Below are 18,571 nucleotides of genomic sequence, written 5' to 3' on the forward strand. Positions count from 1 at the left end.
ATACCATATATTAAGCAATTACGATATACTGACTCACTTAAAACGATTACATGCTTTCCAATTAAAAACACTACGACTTAAAACTCCAAGTTCAATAAATAAGTTCCAACGTTTTCAAAATAAACCACAATACAATGATAAAACGAATGAACATGACTCACACCTGAGGACACAAGGCGGGAACTGAAAGGACGTGGATAAGAAACCTACTAACAACAAACTGAAAGTAAATGATGCCAGAGGAGGGATACTGTTATTGTCATGCATTTTGTGATATTATCTATAGCTAATCAACTCATTTTCAATTTTCAAGTATGGAAGCATATATTGAAATAAATTGTTACTTAGTATGTACAATAACAATTTTCAGATTGAAAATAAACTAGTAAAACAGATCAATTGCATCTTTCCTGTATTATTTTTATAAATTTCGCATTAAATAAACTATTTAAACAGCAAATATATTAACGTTTTTACTTACAATATAATATTTAAATCTTCGCTTGCTCAAACTACAGGTAATGGCTTAAAAATAAATTATCGAGTATCATAATAATTTTATTTCGTAACATTCTTTTCTATCTCTTGTAAAATTAATTTAAAACTATGCTGCCTTCTTTGCTAAAATTTATTTTGTGTTGCTCTTTTCAGATTTTATAATTTCTTATTTTTTTTATCATTTTATCCGAAGACGAAGCGGATAATTTCCTAAATTATTAATCAATTTTATAGTTATAAAACTAATTATAAATAAATCTATGACAAACATTTAACTATCTCTGTGTTTCTTATTATGAATTATTTATATATTTCTAATTTATTTAATATATAACTATTATTTGAACTGTTTAAACACTTTGTGTATTTTACATCGTAACATTTTTCGATGAGTGTCAAAACAATTTTATTGTATGTTAATAAAATTGTTTTGACAAAAGCATCTAACATTTATCAGCAAGTGAATTTAAATTAAAAAAATAAAGAATTTTTTTATTTAAACAAAAAATCCTCTGTTATCTCCCACGAATATCCGAATAAGGAAACAATGCTTCTTTCCGTCAATAAGTACATAAGAAACGTTTTAAATCCAAAAAACATTTTCTAATTTACACCAGCAGTTTATGAAAATAGCAATTTAATATTCACATCATCATATTTCTACACCAAAAGGTCTCGAGGCCATCTTCTTTTCAGGCGCCTCGGAGGATTTTCAGGAATAGAAGAAGAAGCAAGGTTATAAACTAGAGGGCTTTGAGGGGTTAGAGAGTTTATAATGGAAGGATTGATATAATGTGATATTAAAATATTAAATACCTCAATTTTAGGATGAACTGAACCGATATCACATGTAATATCTAATAAAATAAATTTGATTATCAACATTAATTAAAAATTCTGCTTTTCTAAAGAAAACGCATAAGATAAAATAAAATTGTTGACATTACCTAGAAAAAGTACCAAAATATTAATTTATGCCTAAAAAAAATGTTGAAATTTAATTTAATATTATTCACTAAATCTGAACTATTCTATTACTGAATGACCATTATTAACACTTTTTTTTAAAATTTATGGCAGTGGATAAAGTAGTTAAAATTAAATATGAAAATAGTTATTAGAATAAAAATTTGAGCGATTAACCAGACAGCAATTTCATATCAATGAATGTTAAAGCAGATCCTCAAACAGCATTAGACTCGAGCCAATCAGAACAAGGTATGCTGATGACTCACCAATCAGCAGCACCGCAGTAGACCTCTGCAATGAGCCGAAGATACAGCAAGAGAGACAGGAAGATCGAGCTGAGGGCTGTGGTATTGCCGGCGCACATAGCTCCACTGACAGGGTCAATGCTGAGGTCAGGCAGGCTATTAGCTCTCGCGGCCTCAGGAGAACCGTTCAGGGGGAAAATTGGACCAGATGTAACTCAGGAGCAGCCGATCTACTGTGGATGGTCAGGTGGATTAGTGGTGACAGCAAGTCCATTCCAGAGGGGACACACCGCAACGAACGAGTGCGGATCACCTTCGGGACGATTACAGTTCTCCCTGGAGGCAGTAAAAGTCTTCTTATCAAAACATTTTACAAGGTGATTTCACACTTATTAAGCAATATTAATATAAAATAGTCATTCTTTCTTCGGACACATCAATTGTAGATATCGCTGTAAATATCTCTAATCCCGAGTTCTATATAAAGCGATTTACCTTCAAAAAGATAGATATGAGTTAAAATTATAAATAACCTTATAACAGCTGCTTCGTAAGGATTAGATGTAATTGCAGCAGAGGCCGTCGGGTCCAGTGTGCTGAGGCCTCCGTCACCTTCGCAATATCGATTTTTTAGTGACACCAGATCGTTTCTGGCCGGGGCAGGTTGATTCAAATTTCGTAATGATCCCAAGGAAAGAAATCTTGGCCTTCCGCTCTAGTTTAAATATTCTCGCTCTCCTCTGCTGCCTCTGTCCTTAAAAATAATACGAAATAACAAAATTTTATAGTCTGATTTTCATAGTTACAGAATCTCAACTTCAGTGTGATTTAAGATGAACTTTATTTAATTCATTTGAGGATTAGAAGGTACGTACTATATATAGACTACCATGTACAACTTGTCTCCTAAAGTGTCCTTCAACAGCTCAACTGAAATCTAGCAAATAGAATGATCTTGCCTCTAGCATGATGAGTATTTGTTGACAGTTTTAGAAGATGGGGAAAGGTTAGAACTAGCGGAGGCGGTTGTTGTTTGTGGAAACCTAGATAGATAGGCTAAGACAACTTCCTATGTTGTAAATTGTAAAGCGCGGAACACGAACAATACCTAGTTTTATTAATAGACAACTAACAACTTCGACATATGTAGCCATAAAAGGGTAAAAACAGTCTCAGAGGGATCTTGTAAAAAAGTAAAATCATGGGAACTGTCTCTGAGAGACAATTCTCCATTGGTCTCTACTACGTTTTTTGTAGTGTATATCTGTGATTTAAGCATTTAAAATATTTATTCAAGCATTAAAATTAGTAAACAAATATATTTATAAAGCCACAAGATAGTATACCATTACATGGAGGACGAAATAATATACGAATTACCGATGTGAAAATAATATTCTCAAAAGCTATTATTGGTATGTTTTTGATTTCGAACAACTCCCTACTATAATACTATATTATACTATAATAGTAGTATTCTTAAATTTGATAAACCTACCATCCTGTTGTCTCCAAACAAAAATTGAGTAATGGTAATTTATAATCTTCACAATACTTAATAGAGCTACCTATTAATATAAATTTTGAAATACATAAAGTAGAACAAGAGCCGGAAAGAAAAAAAGGCAGTTATCTCACCCCAATTTTTTATTACTTTAATGAAAACTAGGTATAATTACTGGTCAAAATTGATGAATCTGCCAAGTATAGGGAGAATAAAAAATGGTGGCTGTTTCAAAACCTTGAAAAAAACATTATTTTTTTATTCGGAGCTTTATATCTTAAAAACTACCAACAACATTAGAAAATCTAAAGAACGTTATTTAAAGAAGAGTAAATTTACTAAAATATGATCCATAATAGAGCTATTTAAGTCCAATAGTTCTCGAGATGTAGCCTTTTAAAAAGCAACATTTCATAAAAATGTACTGAAATATCAGTACTTAGTGAATCTATTTTGAGAAATCTATATCTCAGAAACTATGTGACGTACAGATGTCTATTATCACTCAAATTAAAGCTAGTTTAATGGACTATAAAAAAGTGTACGACCTTTACCTTCGTAGGAATATTAGTTTTCATGATATATGCTAAAATAAATTGATTTATAGTTGTTCGGACAATAAGTTTGATTTAGAAAAATATCGTTTCAGAAACCCTTTGATGTACAGATGTCAGCCAGCGCTCAAATTAAAGGTAGTTAAATTTATTATAAAATAGTTAATAATTTTTAACTTTATAGGACTAGTAGTTTTTATGATATTTGACAAAATAAACTCACAAAATGTTAATTTCTAGTTATTCGTATAAAATGTTGGATTTTTAAAAAAATATATCTCTAAATCCATAAGACGCACATATTTCTGTCAACACTCAAAATAAAGGAAATTTAACTTACTATAAAGTAGTTTATGACACTTATCTTCGTATGGGTAGTAGTTTTTATGATATTTACACATAAATATAAATTTGGCAAATGAAAATTTGTCGGAACAACTATAAATCAATTTATTTTAGAAAATTTCACTATAGCTGATAAACTACATTATAGCTCATAAACTAGCTTTAATTTGAGTGCTAATAGACATCTGTACGTCAAATGTATTTTGAGATATATATTTTTCAAAATAACTACTGATCTTTCAGTAAGTCCCATACAACATTTTTATGAAATGTTACTTTTTAAAAAGCTATATCTCGAAAACTATTGAACGTAAATAGCTCTATTAGGGTGTACATTTTAGCAAATTTACTCTACTTTAAATGAAGCTCTCTTAGATTTTCTATTGTTGTTGATAGTTGTAAAGATATAGAGCCTCGAATAAAAAACTAGTAATTACACCTAGTTTCCAATTAAGTAATAAAAAATCGGAGTGAAATGACTGCTTTTTTTCTACTCTTGGGTTCTTGTACTAAAGGAGAATAAGATCTAGCGTACTCCTGTGGATAATGATTAAAGATTAACTTAATAAACAAAAAGATGCAATTGGAATAAAATTATTTTTAGTGAATACTTAATACATTACCTTACTTTGAAGTCATCTATGGAACATTTTTTTTGGCATTTTGTGAATTATTGTAACCAATAATACCGAAGAAGGTCACGAGAGTTTCATCAATAACAAACTTCTGCCGAGCATATTCGTAATGAAACATCTCAGCAAACGTTCAGATTATTTATTTATACTCTCTGTCGGAGCTTTCACAACTTCATATAAAGCAAACGGAACTAGTACAGAATCACAACTGAAGTTCAATGCCAGGCCGTGGGACGCTTCGACAACATTGAAAATGTAATGAGAAAAGTTTAGTGAATCCTCGTGCTCATAATTACAACTTAAGAGACCGTTTACGATAGTCCATAAATCAAATAAAATATGTCATTTGAAAAAAAAAAAAGTTTATAGATTTATTTGCATTTATGATTTATCTCAAATAAGTTCATTACATTAACATTACTATAAATATGGATGAATTCAGTTTTATAATGTTAATAGATTGGTATCAAATATTTTATTTAAAAACCACTTCCTATTTCAATCATAAATACGAATAGAAATAATGAGTTCTATAGAAAGGATATGTTGTTTTTAGAACTTAAACTTATTTTGTTTTAGTATTTAGCCTAAGTAAGGCTAAATATTAAAACAAAATAAATATGCAAAATACTAGAAATGATTAACTATATGTTTAAATTATATTATAAAGAGTAAATAAAGTAGTGGGTCCCCAGCAATTTATTAATTATACTATCTTTCAATAATGTTTACGAATCTTGAGTTACATTCAAGAAAGGAAGGAATGAACACAATTATTCATAGACAATGATCCATATTTTTTTTTTTTTTGTAATTTATTTATAGGCGCGACTCTGCCTACAATAACCTGGGCATCTCTTACAATCCTCCACTCTCTCCTACCCCTGGCAAACATTCGCCATCTTCTTTTGCCCATCTTTTTCAACACTTCCCTCACCACGTCCAGCCTCCTTCGGAAAGCGTTTGGTGAGCACTACATTGCAATCCGGTTTAGCTTGTAGGTTGCTCAAGCAACACCTCATTAGAGCGGATTATTCATGTCCTCACGAACGGGCCATAGATCCTGATAGTATAAAAGCTCAACAGGAGAAAAAAGGCAGTTATTTTTCCTCAATTTTTGATTACTTTGATAAAAACTACGTATAATTACTACTCGAAATTGATGAGTCAGCCAAGTATAGGTAGAGGGAATAAGAAAAGGAGGCCATCTCAAGAATCATTCGACGTACAGATGTCTATTAGCACTTAAATTAGTGATAGTTTAATGGGCTATGAAGTAGTTTATGACGTTTTTCTTCGCTGGAGTAATAGTTTTCACGATATTTCCTAAAATAAATTGATTTGTAGTTCTTCGGACTTTTCCTATGCATAATATTTATTCATATGCGAATATCATAAAAACTACTAGCCCTACGAAGATACTTGTAATAAACTACTTTATAGTAAGTAAAATTACCTTTAATTTTAGTGCTGGCAGATATACATGGTTCTCTTATGCTTCTGGAGATATATTTTTCTAAAGATCAAATATTTTATCCGAAGAAGTAAAAATTAATATTTTATGAATTTATTATGTCAAATATCACAAAAACTACTAGTCCTACAATTATAAATGTTTTAATTATTTTATAGTAAATTTAACTAGCTTTAATTTGGGTGCTGTCAGACATCTGTTTGTTTTATATATTCGGAGATATATTTTTTTATTAATCAAACTTATTATCCGAACAATTATAAATCAATTTATTTTAACAAATATCATGAAAACTAGTACTCCTACGAATCTTCGTAGCTTATGAGGTCTTTAATTTGAGTGCTAATTGATACCTGCACGTCGATGGATTTTTGAGATTTAGATTTCTTAAAATAAATTCACAAATTACTAAACTTTCAGTACATTTTTATTAAATGTTGCTTTGAAAAGTTTATCAAGAGCTACATCTCGTGAACTATTGAATGTAAATAGTTATTGACAGTAAATAGTCATTTTAGCAAATTTGCTCTACTTTAAATGTTCCCTTAAGTTTTCTAGTGTTTGAAACTGCCACCTTTTTTTATTCCCTCTACCTATACTTGGTCAATGTTTACCAGTAATTATACATAGTCATTAAAGTAATCGAAAATTGGGTGAAATAACTGCCTTTGTTGTTCGCGGCTGGCGTCCCTGCCATGCCAACAACTTTGTTTTTGAGGTCTTAGTTATCACCCAGGTCTCAAAACCATTGGTGAAGACAGGTCTTCCAACTTCTCTTGGCGAGGTTTCAAGGTTTTATTGTTCTCACAGTCATGCCCTACTGTGAAAAACAAAATAAAGAGATTTTTTTTATCATGAATTTTCTGCACATGTTGGTGATTGATAATTACTAAAGTAAAATCTTTATTTAAAGAAACTGTTTTTACCTTCAAATCTGATATGAAATATGTTTTAAGATAAGAGTGGAAATTACCTAGTTTCGCAAAATGATATCTGGTGTGTGAACAGTATTCCTGAAAAATAAAAAGTCGTACTAGAACTAAAATTACATACTTCGGACACATGTTTGCCTTGTAAGTTAAGAAACTTTCAAAATCGACTGACCGGGAGTACCTAATGCATTTGACAATTCTTTAGATTTTTCCCAAAAAACGGCCTGACGGATTGATTAAATCGGTAATTCAGTTTTTAACTAATTTTTATGTCCGACCAAATATTTTATTTATACTTTTTTTTTAAATTAATAACCAGTTTCCATTGTTGGCATTATTAATCAATGGATAAATACTATACATTAAAGAATTTAATGAATAATAAAAGGAAAAATAGAGACAACAATTTTAATTGAAAAAAGCCAATGCCGCCTGTTGCAAGCCACCTCAAATCGACTATGTATTTTTATTGGAAGCCTTTAAAAATGAAGAAACAACAAACTGGCACGGATTAAACATTTATTTGGCATTTTTAAACATTTTAAAAACTAAAACTAACATAAACAAAAAATGACTAATGATGAATACAAGTAAAAATATAAAAATAAAATAGTTAGATAAATCATGAAAACTTAAAGAAACTAATGTACACAGAAAGGGAAATAAATATATAAAATAAATACTAGTCGACGAAACGTTTGCTCCACTCCGATAGGTCAGAGGAAGAGTGCTGCCGAGATGTATAGATCGCAGCTCTGTAGCTAAATACACCTAAATACGCTGCAATGGTCTAAACTTGGTGTAGTGGCCACATCGATAGTCCAAATATCCAACAGCCATATTAATGTTTTAGACGAGCCGACGAAATGAACGCAGACAGGGCTGGTTACACACGTTTATGGCCACTAATTATCCGGAACTCATATTAAAGTCGAAATACAGAAGTGGTCTGGTTCCGAACTGTTATGACGACTAAAACACTCAAAAAAATGTCTAATAAAATAAGATGAACCAAACGCAGACAAGGCTGCTTAGACGCTACCATGCCCACTAATTAGTCGGAACTGCTATAAAAAAACTAAGATGGTCGGTCCGTTGCTAGGTGACGCCTCTTAGCAACTGTCCCTATCATTCATTATAACACACAAATATAATCACATATTTTTCTTCTCAAACAAACAAATCCAATTAAAATATTAAAAATAAATATAACTAAATTAAACACTAATAAAACTCAAATACAATTTTTAATTATTTACAAGGTAATTATATTATGGCGTTAGCACCGCCTGATCTCTTCCCATTGCATTCAAATGTACACGGCAACGTAATCTTTAGTTATACTGTTGTATTCTTAGCAAAAATAAAGAATATATTCGTTATTTTCACCTCGAGAAAACCTACAATACGAGTTTTAATAATAAATGAAAATTGCGTGCCCACTGCACCCGATTTTGTTTACTGTAGGGATTAAATACAAGAACAATAAAATCTTGAAACTTCACCTCAAAATCGAATCGAAATATAATAAATTTAAGTGAGATAATTTTTTTTTCTTTTTATACTTTCTGAAATTTAGACTAGTATTGGTTAGTTAAATATTTTATAATTTATGATTATAATAAATGGACATTAAAAGATCTCTTTTACGACTGTTTGGCGGTATAATTAGTTTATTGTGAAGCTATCCCAAAAACACAAGGACATTCCCGCTTTGATAGAATAGACGATAACTCTTGAGCCTGTAGGAACGGTTGTGGAGTGGAGGAGCTTATTGGACGGATAAATGAATTGTCCCGACTCCAGCCAGGGCGGTTCACTGATCACTGGATCCTCATCCTGTCCACTTCATTTACAGATCTTTCTCTCCAGCGTTCCAGTTCCACTATCATACGAGAGCTCTTTTGTTTTTTCCCTCCTCTTCATTAATGTGAGCCTTCATTATTTTCAGTGACCCTCAGTTCTTTCCGTAAACAAAACACTTTTTATTTTACCTTGTCCTGTTGAATAAAAGAACCGAATAAAAAAAATTGTTCACTTGAAATACTCCGACTGAAGACACATTAACTATAGTCTAATTTGTTTTGTCGATGATATGAAAGTGTATAGGTAAACAATGGCAAGAGGATTTGAAAATACAAAACTAATCCAGATTTTCAAAAAAAACGGGAGAGTATTAAGAGTACTCGGGATAAATGAGGTGAGGCTCAATCAGGTCGAAACGTTCAAGTACCTTGGGCTTATCTATACAAGTTTGGCTACGATGGCTCTGAAATCCAGGAACATTTTAACACTGCAGGTTAATTTTTTCGGACCTTAAATAAAACCTTCCTAAACTGAAAATAGGGAAGAAAAGATACCAAAATCAAGTTGTACAAGTCCACATTTATACTACTCCACACATATTTCTCTGAGTCCAGGACCATAACAACTAAAAATAAACAACAAATCCAGACAATGGAAATACTTCTGGGGAAGGTGGAAGGCCGAACTAGACGAAACAAGATAAGGTATGAGGCCAGTATCGGGTGAACTCCATACATAACACTATTGAAGAATATCAACTAAGGTGCTTTGAATACCTTCTCAGAATGCCAATCATCATCCCAGAAAGGCCTATGAGACCAAGATTGAGGGCCTAGACGTACGCCCAGAATCACCTGGGAGCAGAACGTCCAGGAAGCCTTCCGTAGAAGACACCAAGACTGAAATGAGAAAAGAAGATCAGTGTCAATCAGAAACGATTGGAGGTTCAGACCGCTATGCAGTGACAAGGATTTTAGATTCTGATGATGATTAAAAATAAAATATTTATCGCTCTTACTAAAAAGTTAAACAAAAATGTAAGAAGTAAAATTGTGTTACATTTTTTTGTGATATAAATTTCATTTACTCCAGAATCTTGTAGAGGCAAATTTACTATTGTCCGAAAACTTATTGTCCGAACAACTATAAATCAATTTATTTTAACAAGAAAACTACTATTCCTACGAAGGTAAAGACCATAAAAGTCTTTATAGTCCTTTAAACTAGCTTTAATTTGAGTGCTAATAGACATATGTACGTCGCTTAGCTCCTGAGATATATTAAAATAAATTAACTAACTACTAATCTTTCAGTAGATTTTTAAGAAATTTTGCTTTTTAAAAAGCTATATCTCGAGAACTATTGGACGTAAATAGCTATTTTTGGGCTGATATTTCAGCAAATTTACTCTTCTTTAAATAATGTTATCTTAGATTTTCTAGTGTTTTTGGTAGTTTTTAAGATAATGAAAAATTATGTTTTTTTAAGGTTTTGAAACAGCCGCCATTTTTTATTCCCCCTACTTATACTTGGCAGACTCATCAATCTTGACTAGTAATTATACCTAGTTTTCATTAAAGTAATCAAAAATTGGGGTGAGATAACAGCCTTTTTCTCTCCCCGGCTCTTTTACTATGAATAAAAGAACTCTGGTACATTCAAGTGCTCCATAAACCCCAATAAGAACTTAGTTAACTTTGCTCTTCACTTAATCTATTTGTCAACCAAGCAGGATAAGATGGTACACCCCAGATTCGAAGTGGATCTTTTTTCCTCCTTGCTCTCATTCAACCCTCCTTGTTATTAACGTAGTTGTTCGGATAAGAGCCATCTCGTTTTGAATGTTTGTTTTTTATTAGTTCATTATTAATTTTCAATACTATTATTACGTGTCTAAATTTTTTATACTAGTATAAAACAGAAACATAAATGTAAATATAATAAAATTTGATGTTAAACAATCAAAGGATCATACATAACCCTCTTATTTCTATTCAGATTAAGACAATTTTCTCTTAATTTATCATTCTAATTAAATATTATGACTAAAGTTGTTCATTATTTTATATTCAAAGGCTGTTATGAACTAACAAAACAGTTTGACGGTCATAAAAGGAATTTTATTTAAATTTTATAACATCAACGGTGTTAAAAATAAAATTTTAACTTAAAAATAACTTTTTTAAAAATAAAAAATAAGTTTTTTTTACAGCAAGAATATTAATTAAAAGGGGAGGGAAAAAATAATTTTTTAACAGTTGAGGAAATGAAGCAATAGAAAGGCCCCAACATGTAGATGATAAATCATATTTTAAATAAGCATATTTTATTTTATAGTAATATTATTGAGTACATTCAGTCTTTGACGAAGGTTATTGTTTATTTTATTTTTAATCTAGTAGTAATTATTAGTTTTAAAATTATTTAAAAATGGACCATTTGCCAATTTTCGCATATTCAGTTATCTTAATTTAAATAAACATGGGAATTTTATACAATGAATACCCATTTGAACTGATGTCTCTCCATGATACTTGGATTATTCCTCACATCACATTCGCTGGTTGTCAGTCAAAGCTGGCGTGTATGAATAATACAAAATTTCTCTCTTGGGTTTAACTGGATTAGGTATTGTTAAAAGAGGAAAAAAAAGAAATTAATTATTGACAGTTCACGTTACTACAAATATTTTAGTCACCTCTAAGTAGGAATAAAATAATTAGTCCACAACATAATAACTGATGCAATTGACATAAAAAGAACTTTTTAGCACGAAATACAAAATTTTTAACAGATATACACACGATTAGTTAACATGTCGCTGATTGCGGCACGTGTCACAGAAAAGGATTGTAACAACTCTAATAGTCTTAGGAAAGTTTGTAGGGCAAACTTAGTAAACAAGTTAACCACAATTTCGGTACCAGCTTTGAAGTACGTACAATTCTAAATAAAATGAAATTTTTTTTTTGTAAGATTTACCTCTATTCAAGAAAAGCAGCCCTGCTATCTTTATGGTATAAATATTTATTAGATTGTTGTAGAAGTGAAACCATAAATACAAAAAGCAGCCAATTCGATTTGGAACTTTTTTCGTTTATTTAATAGTTTTGGTGTTAGATTATCACCAGTGCCGAAATTAATTTTAGGATTGATTATGATATAATTAAATACTTGAAGATATAAATATGTGTACATTTTAAAGTTGTTTTATAAATTTCTCATTTTGTCAATTTCACAATTTAAAGTTGTGAACATTAAGATCACTTAATTCCTCACCTTTTTTAAAAGGAAAGAGCTTTAGTAGTGCATAGAGGATGTAATCACTTGACTATAATAATGTTTAATTCATTTTGTAAAAAAAAAAAATTATGAATTAAAATTATTTTTCTTTTGTTTAGATTACATTTTATAAAAATATATAAGATCGTATCATTGTAATTGCATCAAAATATATCTATTGCTCTCATATCGTATTTGGAATCAATATATATTTTTGTATATATAACATATCCAATAAATAGCATATTAGAAACTTATAACAATAGGAAGATAGTATTTTTACAAAACGTTTTACCACATTTTAGACGTTTTGATTGGATGAATCATATTACAGGTTTACATTCTAATATGTATGATTAGTTTTTAAATATTATAATTATGTATACTTAATGAAGCTCTAGTTGACTTTGGTGTATGTTATAATATAACACAATCTTATTAATAACATGAGCTTTACGTTGAGAAAGTGGCAAATAAACGGTATATTAAGTTGACCAGATAAGTTTATTCTAATAATAAGTATCCCATCCTTGACTTTGTCTTTTTTAATCGTCTAAGCGCGATAGACTACTCCATTTTATTTCTAATTAAATTTAAAGCTAGCACTCGCGAAAATTGCACACTGTAGAGCTGTTGCTTGGTTTCTAAAGCTTTAGTTTATACTAGAAATTGCTCTGTATCTCTTCAAACATTCTCTGACCCTACTTTATTCTAAAGTAACTATATTGTGTTCTTCAGACATTTTTATCTGAAAATATAAAAGATCTAATCATGATAATTACATTAAAATATTTCCATAGCTGTTAAATAAGCAAGCCTATTATGAAAGAATGAAAGCATTTTAAAATTAGGAATAACATCAACTCACCGAATAATTGAATTTCAACCAATTAAGTCAACGTACCTGAAAAAAACAAATTCATTTATGCATGATTGTATGTTGGTATTTAATGGTATATGTATGAATCCTGGTGGTAATACATATAATGGTGGTAATAATAAAATGCTATATTTAAACAAGAAATTATGGAAAGGGAGCTGAATATTGATAATGATACTTAAAAATCTGGTGCTCTGCTCGCATCTCACAACTTTCACTTACTAACCTACTTACGTCACCCTTGTGAATATACATATATTTAACGCAAAACCCATTATTTAACCTGAAATAATTGCCAAATTATAATTATTAACCAGGATAAATGACAATATTTTCACCTTTTTGTTCATTCACGAAAACCTGTTCATTCACACGGCTTTTCTTACAAATTTCTTAGCAAACGTTGTTCGCTTTATCTTTGCATGTATATTTAGTTTTTTTCACGCAGATTTATAATTAGTAAGTAGATAAATTTATAATTTATAATTAGCTTCCAAATGAGTAACTGAAACGATTCGAGAAACTTACAACTTGCTAGTAATTAGTAAAACTAAATTTTCATCATTCATCATTTATTTATTGTTATTTACAACTCTATAACATATATACAACAAGTAAATTTGCTGTAGGCGAGACAGTGACATGATACAAACATGTGGAGAATCTACCCAATGATAGAACTCCAATAACATTTCTAGAGGAGAAGATCCCGAGGCCATCTACTTTTCAGACGCCTAGGAGGATTATTAGGTAATGAAAGAGAAGCCAGGTTAGAAACAAGTGGATTTGGGTTGTTGGGAAGTTTTCCATGGAACGAATGGTATCTGGTTTTGGCCAAATCGACAACATAGGGGACACTGAGGTCATGATGGATGACTTGATTTGTGACAAAGAAAGGAGCGTTAAGGATTTTGGACTGTAATGATTGGATTCGGGAGGAATTTGATGGTTTAGTGGAGCCCCAAAGCTCAACTCCGTATGTCCAGCTAGCCTTATAATAGTCATGTAGTCTCTTATAATAGTCTTTTGTAATTAATTGGCAATTTAGACCGTTTGTCTAGTAAATGTTGTAATAGTAGAAATCGACGAGCAGTTTCCTGTCTTTTCAGTCTTGTATGAGGATTCCATGTCAGTTGTTTATCGAGATGTAGTCCTAAGTAACGAATCTGTTCGACAGGAATAAGTGGTTTATTACTAAAGGATACTGTTGGGCAAGAGGTCATTGGTTTACGACAAAGGGTATACGTGATTAGGTGGGATTTATTGGAATTAATTTTAATCCTCCAATTTTGGCACCATTCTTCAAGGATGGTGAGGTAAAACTAAATAAATTTATTGCAAAAAAAATCAAGTTTTATATATATATCCAATTTTCCATACAATGCACATTTCTGATATTTAACTTCCATTGATTGATTTTCTACAATGCATTCTAGATACTAATAATTATGGAGATATAGATTTAAAAAAAATACTCTTAACAGTTTAAAACGTCGACATTTATCACAAAACTAGTTACCTTAATTTAGTTTTTATCTATGTAAAATTTTTTAATTATTACCAACGAGTATTTATTAATAAAATTTAATTAATTTTACAGCAAAACAAGAAGAAAACACTAATACGAATAGAATTAAAACATAAATACTAGTGGATCAATACATAGAAAAGAAAACTACAAGGACAATACAAACGTAAAATGGTTATAGAATGCTTTATGGAATACATTACCATTTTCAATTAAAGAAGTGATTATTTATTTAAAGTGCGATCCATTATCATGCAGGGAATGATAAAAACAAAAAAGAATCTTTTATATGAACCTACTAATATGAAAAAGGGATTGTAAAATAAGAATCAGTCGTTGAATTGAACATAAAATATAAACAATATTAGATAAATAGATTAAATTTAGTTTATTTAATATTTCTAAATATGTTGAATTAATTATTTAAAAAATCAATGAATATATATAGAAGAAGCGTCTAAATGAAAAGTTTAAGTATTTAACTTAGGGCAAAAGTTTTTCGACAGGTTTAATTAAATCCGTTATGACGTCAGAACATAGGCAGTAAGTCTACAGAAAAATACATTTTTAAACTTTTCCGTATCCACAATTGCAAACAGGATGCCTACATTGCTAGACAAGGGCACAAACGTTCCTGCATATTTTGGAAATAAAAATGAAGCAATTAAATCGGTCTGCCTTTAAAGTGATAATTGTGGAACAGACAACCAGGACTCAAGACTCTGGTATATAAAGGTCTCTTAAAAACACCATATTGAAAATGCAACCAAGATTAATTTAAAATTAATTATTTTAAGTGAGAAAAGTATAAAATAAGTAGTATCAGATATCCGAAAACAATTAAAAAAGGTAAAAAAAATAAATGGAAGCTTGATTAATTGTTGTAATTAGCTATAATTATGTATCTTATCTTTTTGAATTATATACCGTATCCTATCAAATTATGGGTAAATTTTGATTTACATCAAGCCTTAAACTGACTAGCAGTAATCTAATATTATGTTGTATGTGTGTTTTAATAATAGTTAGTAAAATATTTAAACAAGTTATTCGGGATACTGGTTCAAATTACTTGCAATAACCATATCATTTCCCACAATTTAATTAAATTTATAACTCCATATCTAACAATTACTTAAGAAAATAATGACCACCAGTGGTATCCAATTACATCATTCTTTACATAGAAACGAAAAAAAAAAAATTATTAACACAAACTCCAAAGAACCATTTCTATTCTCAACTTTTTATTTTAATAAACCTCCAAAGGTTCGGTACTTAGGCCATTCTGAAGAAGACAATCCAAATCTTTGATGTCATAATTCATTAAATTGCCTTTTTGGCAGGCTAATTGCTCATGTCTTATATAAACCACATAATTTCAATACAAAAATATTCTACATTTTTTTTTATATTAACCTTATTAACAATATCAATCATTGATATTGTTAATGAAGTTAATTGATAATTAACTATTTATTATAATGTTTATATAAGACATGGGAAATTAGGCTACAAAAAGACAATTTAATGAATTATGACATCAATGATCAAGGTTGTCTTCTTGAGATGGCCTAAGGGCCGAAACAATGGAGGTTTGTTATAAAAAAAAAAGTTAAGAGTAAAAGTGGATCATTGAAGTTTGTGTTAATAATAATATAATCCACTCTCAAACAATCTATATATTAAATCATTAATTCAAATATATATTAGTAATAATAGCTAGTGATACTTAATATTAAAACCACATTGACTTGGAGAAGAGGTGTTTTAAATGATCTGAGACTTATACTGAATGAGTTAATCATTCAGTTTTATCTTGGTGTCCATCCGGTAATCCAGTTAATATTTTCTCAAGTAATTGTATCATGGATCCATAGTGAATTAGAGTACGAGTTGAGACAGAGGTAGCAATGAATTGAGATTATCCAGGTTAGAATAAATAATTTAAAAGAAAAAGTAATTATTTTAAACAATTCAACTGTCTTTGTTAATTGGTACGTGTAACAATGTAAGTAAATAAAATGTCCTCATTATAGATAATGGATAGAGGTACGTTAATGAACTGGTAATTACTTGAGAATCGTCTAATGGTATTCCTTAATTATTGTAAAATTATTATTATTATTATTATATAACAAACCGCACAATTTCGTTACTTAAGTTACTTGAGTACATAGAAACCGCATGTTTATTTTATTTAAAGGTCTAACAGAAAGTTTTGCAACCTTTTCCATGTCATACGCCAACTTTTCCAGATGTGAACTCTTTTTAGCACCTTCTTGTGTTTAGAAATTATACATAGTTAGGGTTTAGAAAACATAGATAAAGAAAGCTAATCAACCAAAACAGCGAAAAGAAGCATTATTTAATCATTCAATTACATTAACTAGTACACATCTGATTAGTACGGAACTTATCAGCTGATAGAAAATTTGGTATAGATAACTTTAAAAAGTAAAAAAAATAAATACGTCACAATTACGTACACAATGTTTCTCAAAAACAAAAAAAAAACTTTAAATGTGAACGGGAATTTTTTTTTTAAAGCACGATTTTTTTTTTAATTGAATTTAATTTTAATTTAAATAAGCATTATATAGTGTATAAAATGTAACATTTAGTCGAATAAAGTTTAAATAACTCTTTTTTAACCATGATGAAACATTGTCGTTACCCACATGTGCTACTAAATCTAGGTATGCAATCAACCGACACATGAATGTTTTGCGGGCTTCTTACCTAAATTTCTGAATAAGGACTCAAGAAAGTTATCTATCACCACTTTTTTTATAAAACATACAGGAAACTTGAAAAAATTCAAAGCAATCAAAAAAATTTTTTTTCAAGAACTTTATTTATTAATAGTTATTACAATCTGCCACACTGTTGTGGCCAATAGGTAATAGTGATGACTGATCACATTCACACTAATATAAAATAACATAAAAAACAAAACAAATAATAATAGCAATAATCAGTAAAATATCTCTTAAAATATATACAACTAGAAGAATGAAGAAAATGAACATAACCAAACTATTTGCATGAAAAAAATAAATTAAATTAAATAATAATAAAAATAAAATAATCACTAGTCACATTTACACCACTCTATCCCCCACGTGCTGAGTTCTTGAGATCCCAGCACAAATCACTCGCCGCATCACTGATAAAGCCAGTGGAAGCTGAGCAAGTACGTTAAAGCCGCAAACACTCAACTTGAGTGGATAATATGACCATTACCAGAACTCCAATTTCCATGTTTATTTTGCAATAAGTCTTTTGGCCACTGCCGTTTCAACCTTCGAGGTGGATTGTAGGGATGGGTGGAACTAGATAAGGATTGAACCAAAGGATTAGGATGTTTAGAAAGGTTTATATGGGATTTTGAGAATTCGGTTGGTATGAGGTCAAGGACAAAAGGGATATGAAGGTCATGGTGTAGTGTTATGTTGGAAACATAATAAGGTGCATTAACTATGTTTCTAAGGATTTTGGATTAAAAGGATTGAATACGTTTGGTGTTCAACGGTTTAGCTGTTCCCCAAAGTTCAAGTCCGTAGGTCCAGATAGGTCGGAGTATAGTCTTATAAATCAGTAGTTTGTTTTCTAGTGAGAGATTAGAGGTCCTGTTGAGTAGTCGGTAAAGTTGGCTGAATTGTCTGTTTAGCTATTGTCTTTTGAGTCTAGTATGTTGGTTCCAGGTGAATCCAAATACTTTTGTCTAGTATGAATCAAAGATATCGCACTGTGTCGGGTCTGGGTAAAAGAATGTTATTCAAAATAATAGGTGGACAGAAGCTGCGATGGAGGGTGAAAGACACATGGGTGCATTTCGATTCATTAACTTTTATCCGCTATTGATTACACCATTGCTCAATCAAGGTGAGGTGTGTTAGAAGATTGGATGAGGCTG

At 30.3% G+C, this 18,571-nt stretch overlaps 1 protein-coding gene across 3 annotated transcripts in view; it reads right to left on the minus strand.

Annotated features, from left to right (window-relative positions):
- LOC106686122 (lutropin-choriogonadotropic hormone receptor) overlaps nt 1–18,571 on the minus strand; it is a 514,005-nt gene that overhangs the window by 403,791 nt on the left and 91,643 nt on the right. Inside the window, exon 1 of one of the 3 annotated variants that reach the window (XM_067049772.1) lies at nt 1,734–2,073. The exons of the other annotated variants lie outside the window; for them this stretch is intronic. Within the exon in view, the coding sequence (XP_066905873.1) occupies nt 1,734–1,831 (98 nt within the window). The 5' untranslated portion in view covers nt 1,832–2,073. Of the gene's footprint in view, nt 1–1,733; nt 2,074–18,571 lie in introns of those variants that run through there. 3 annotated transcript variants of the gene reach the window in all.

Source organism: Halyomorpha halys, unplaced genomic scaffold (genome assembly GCF_000696795.3).
Source record: "Halyomorpha halys isolate HHAL.00 unplaced genomic scaffold, Hhal_1.1 Scaffold780.1, whole genome shotgun sequence".
Lineage (NCBI taxonomy): Eukaryota > Metazoa > Arthropoda > Insecta > Hemiptera > Pentatomidae > Halyomorpha > Halyomorpha halys.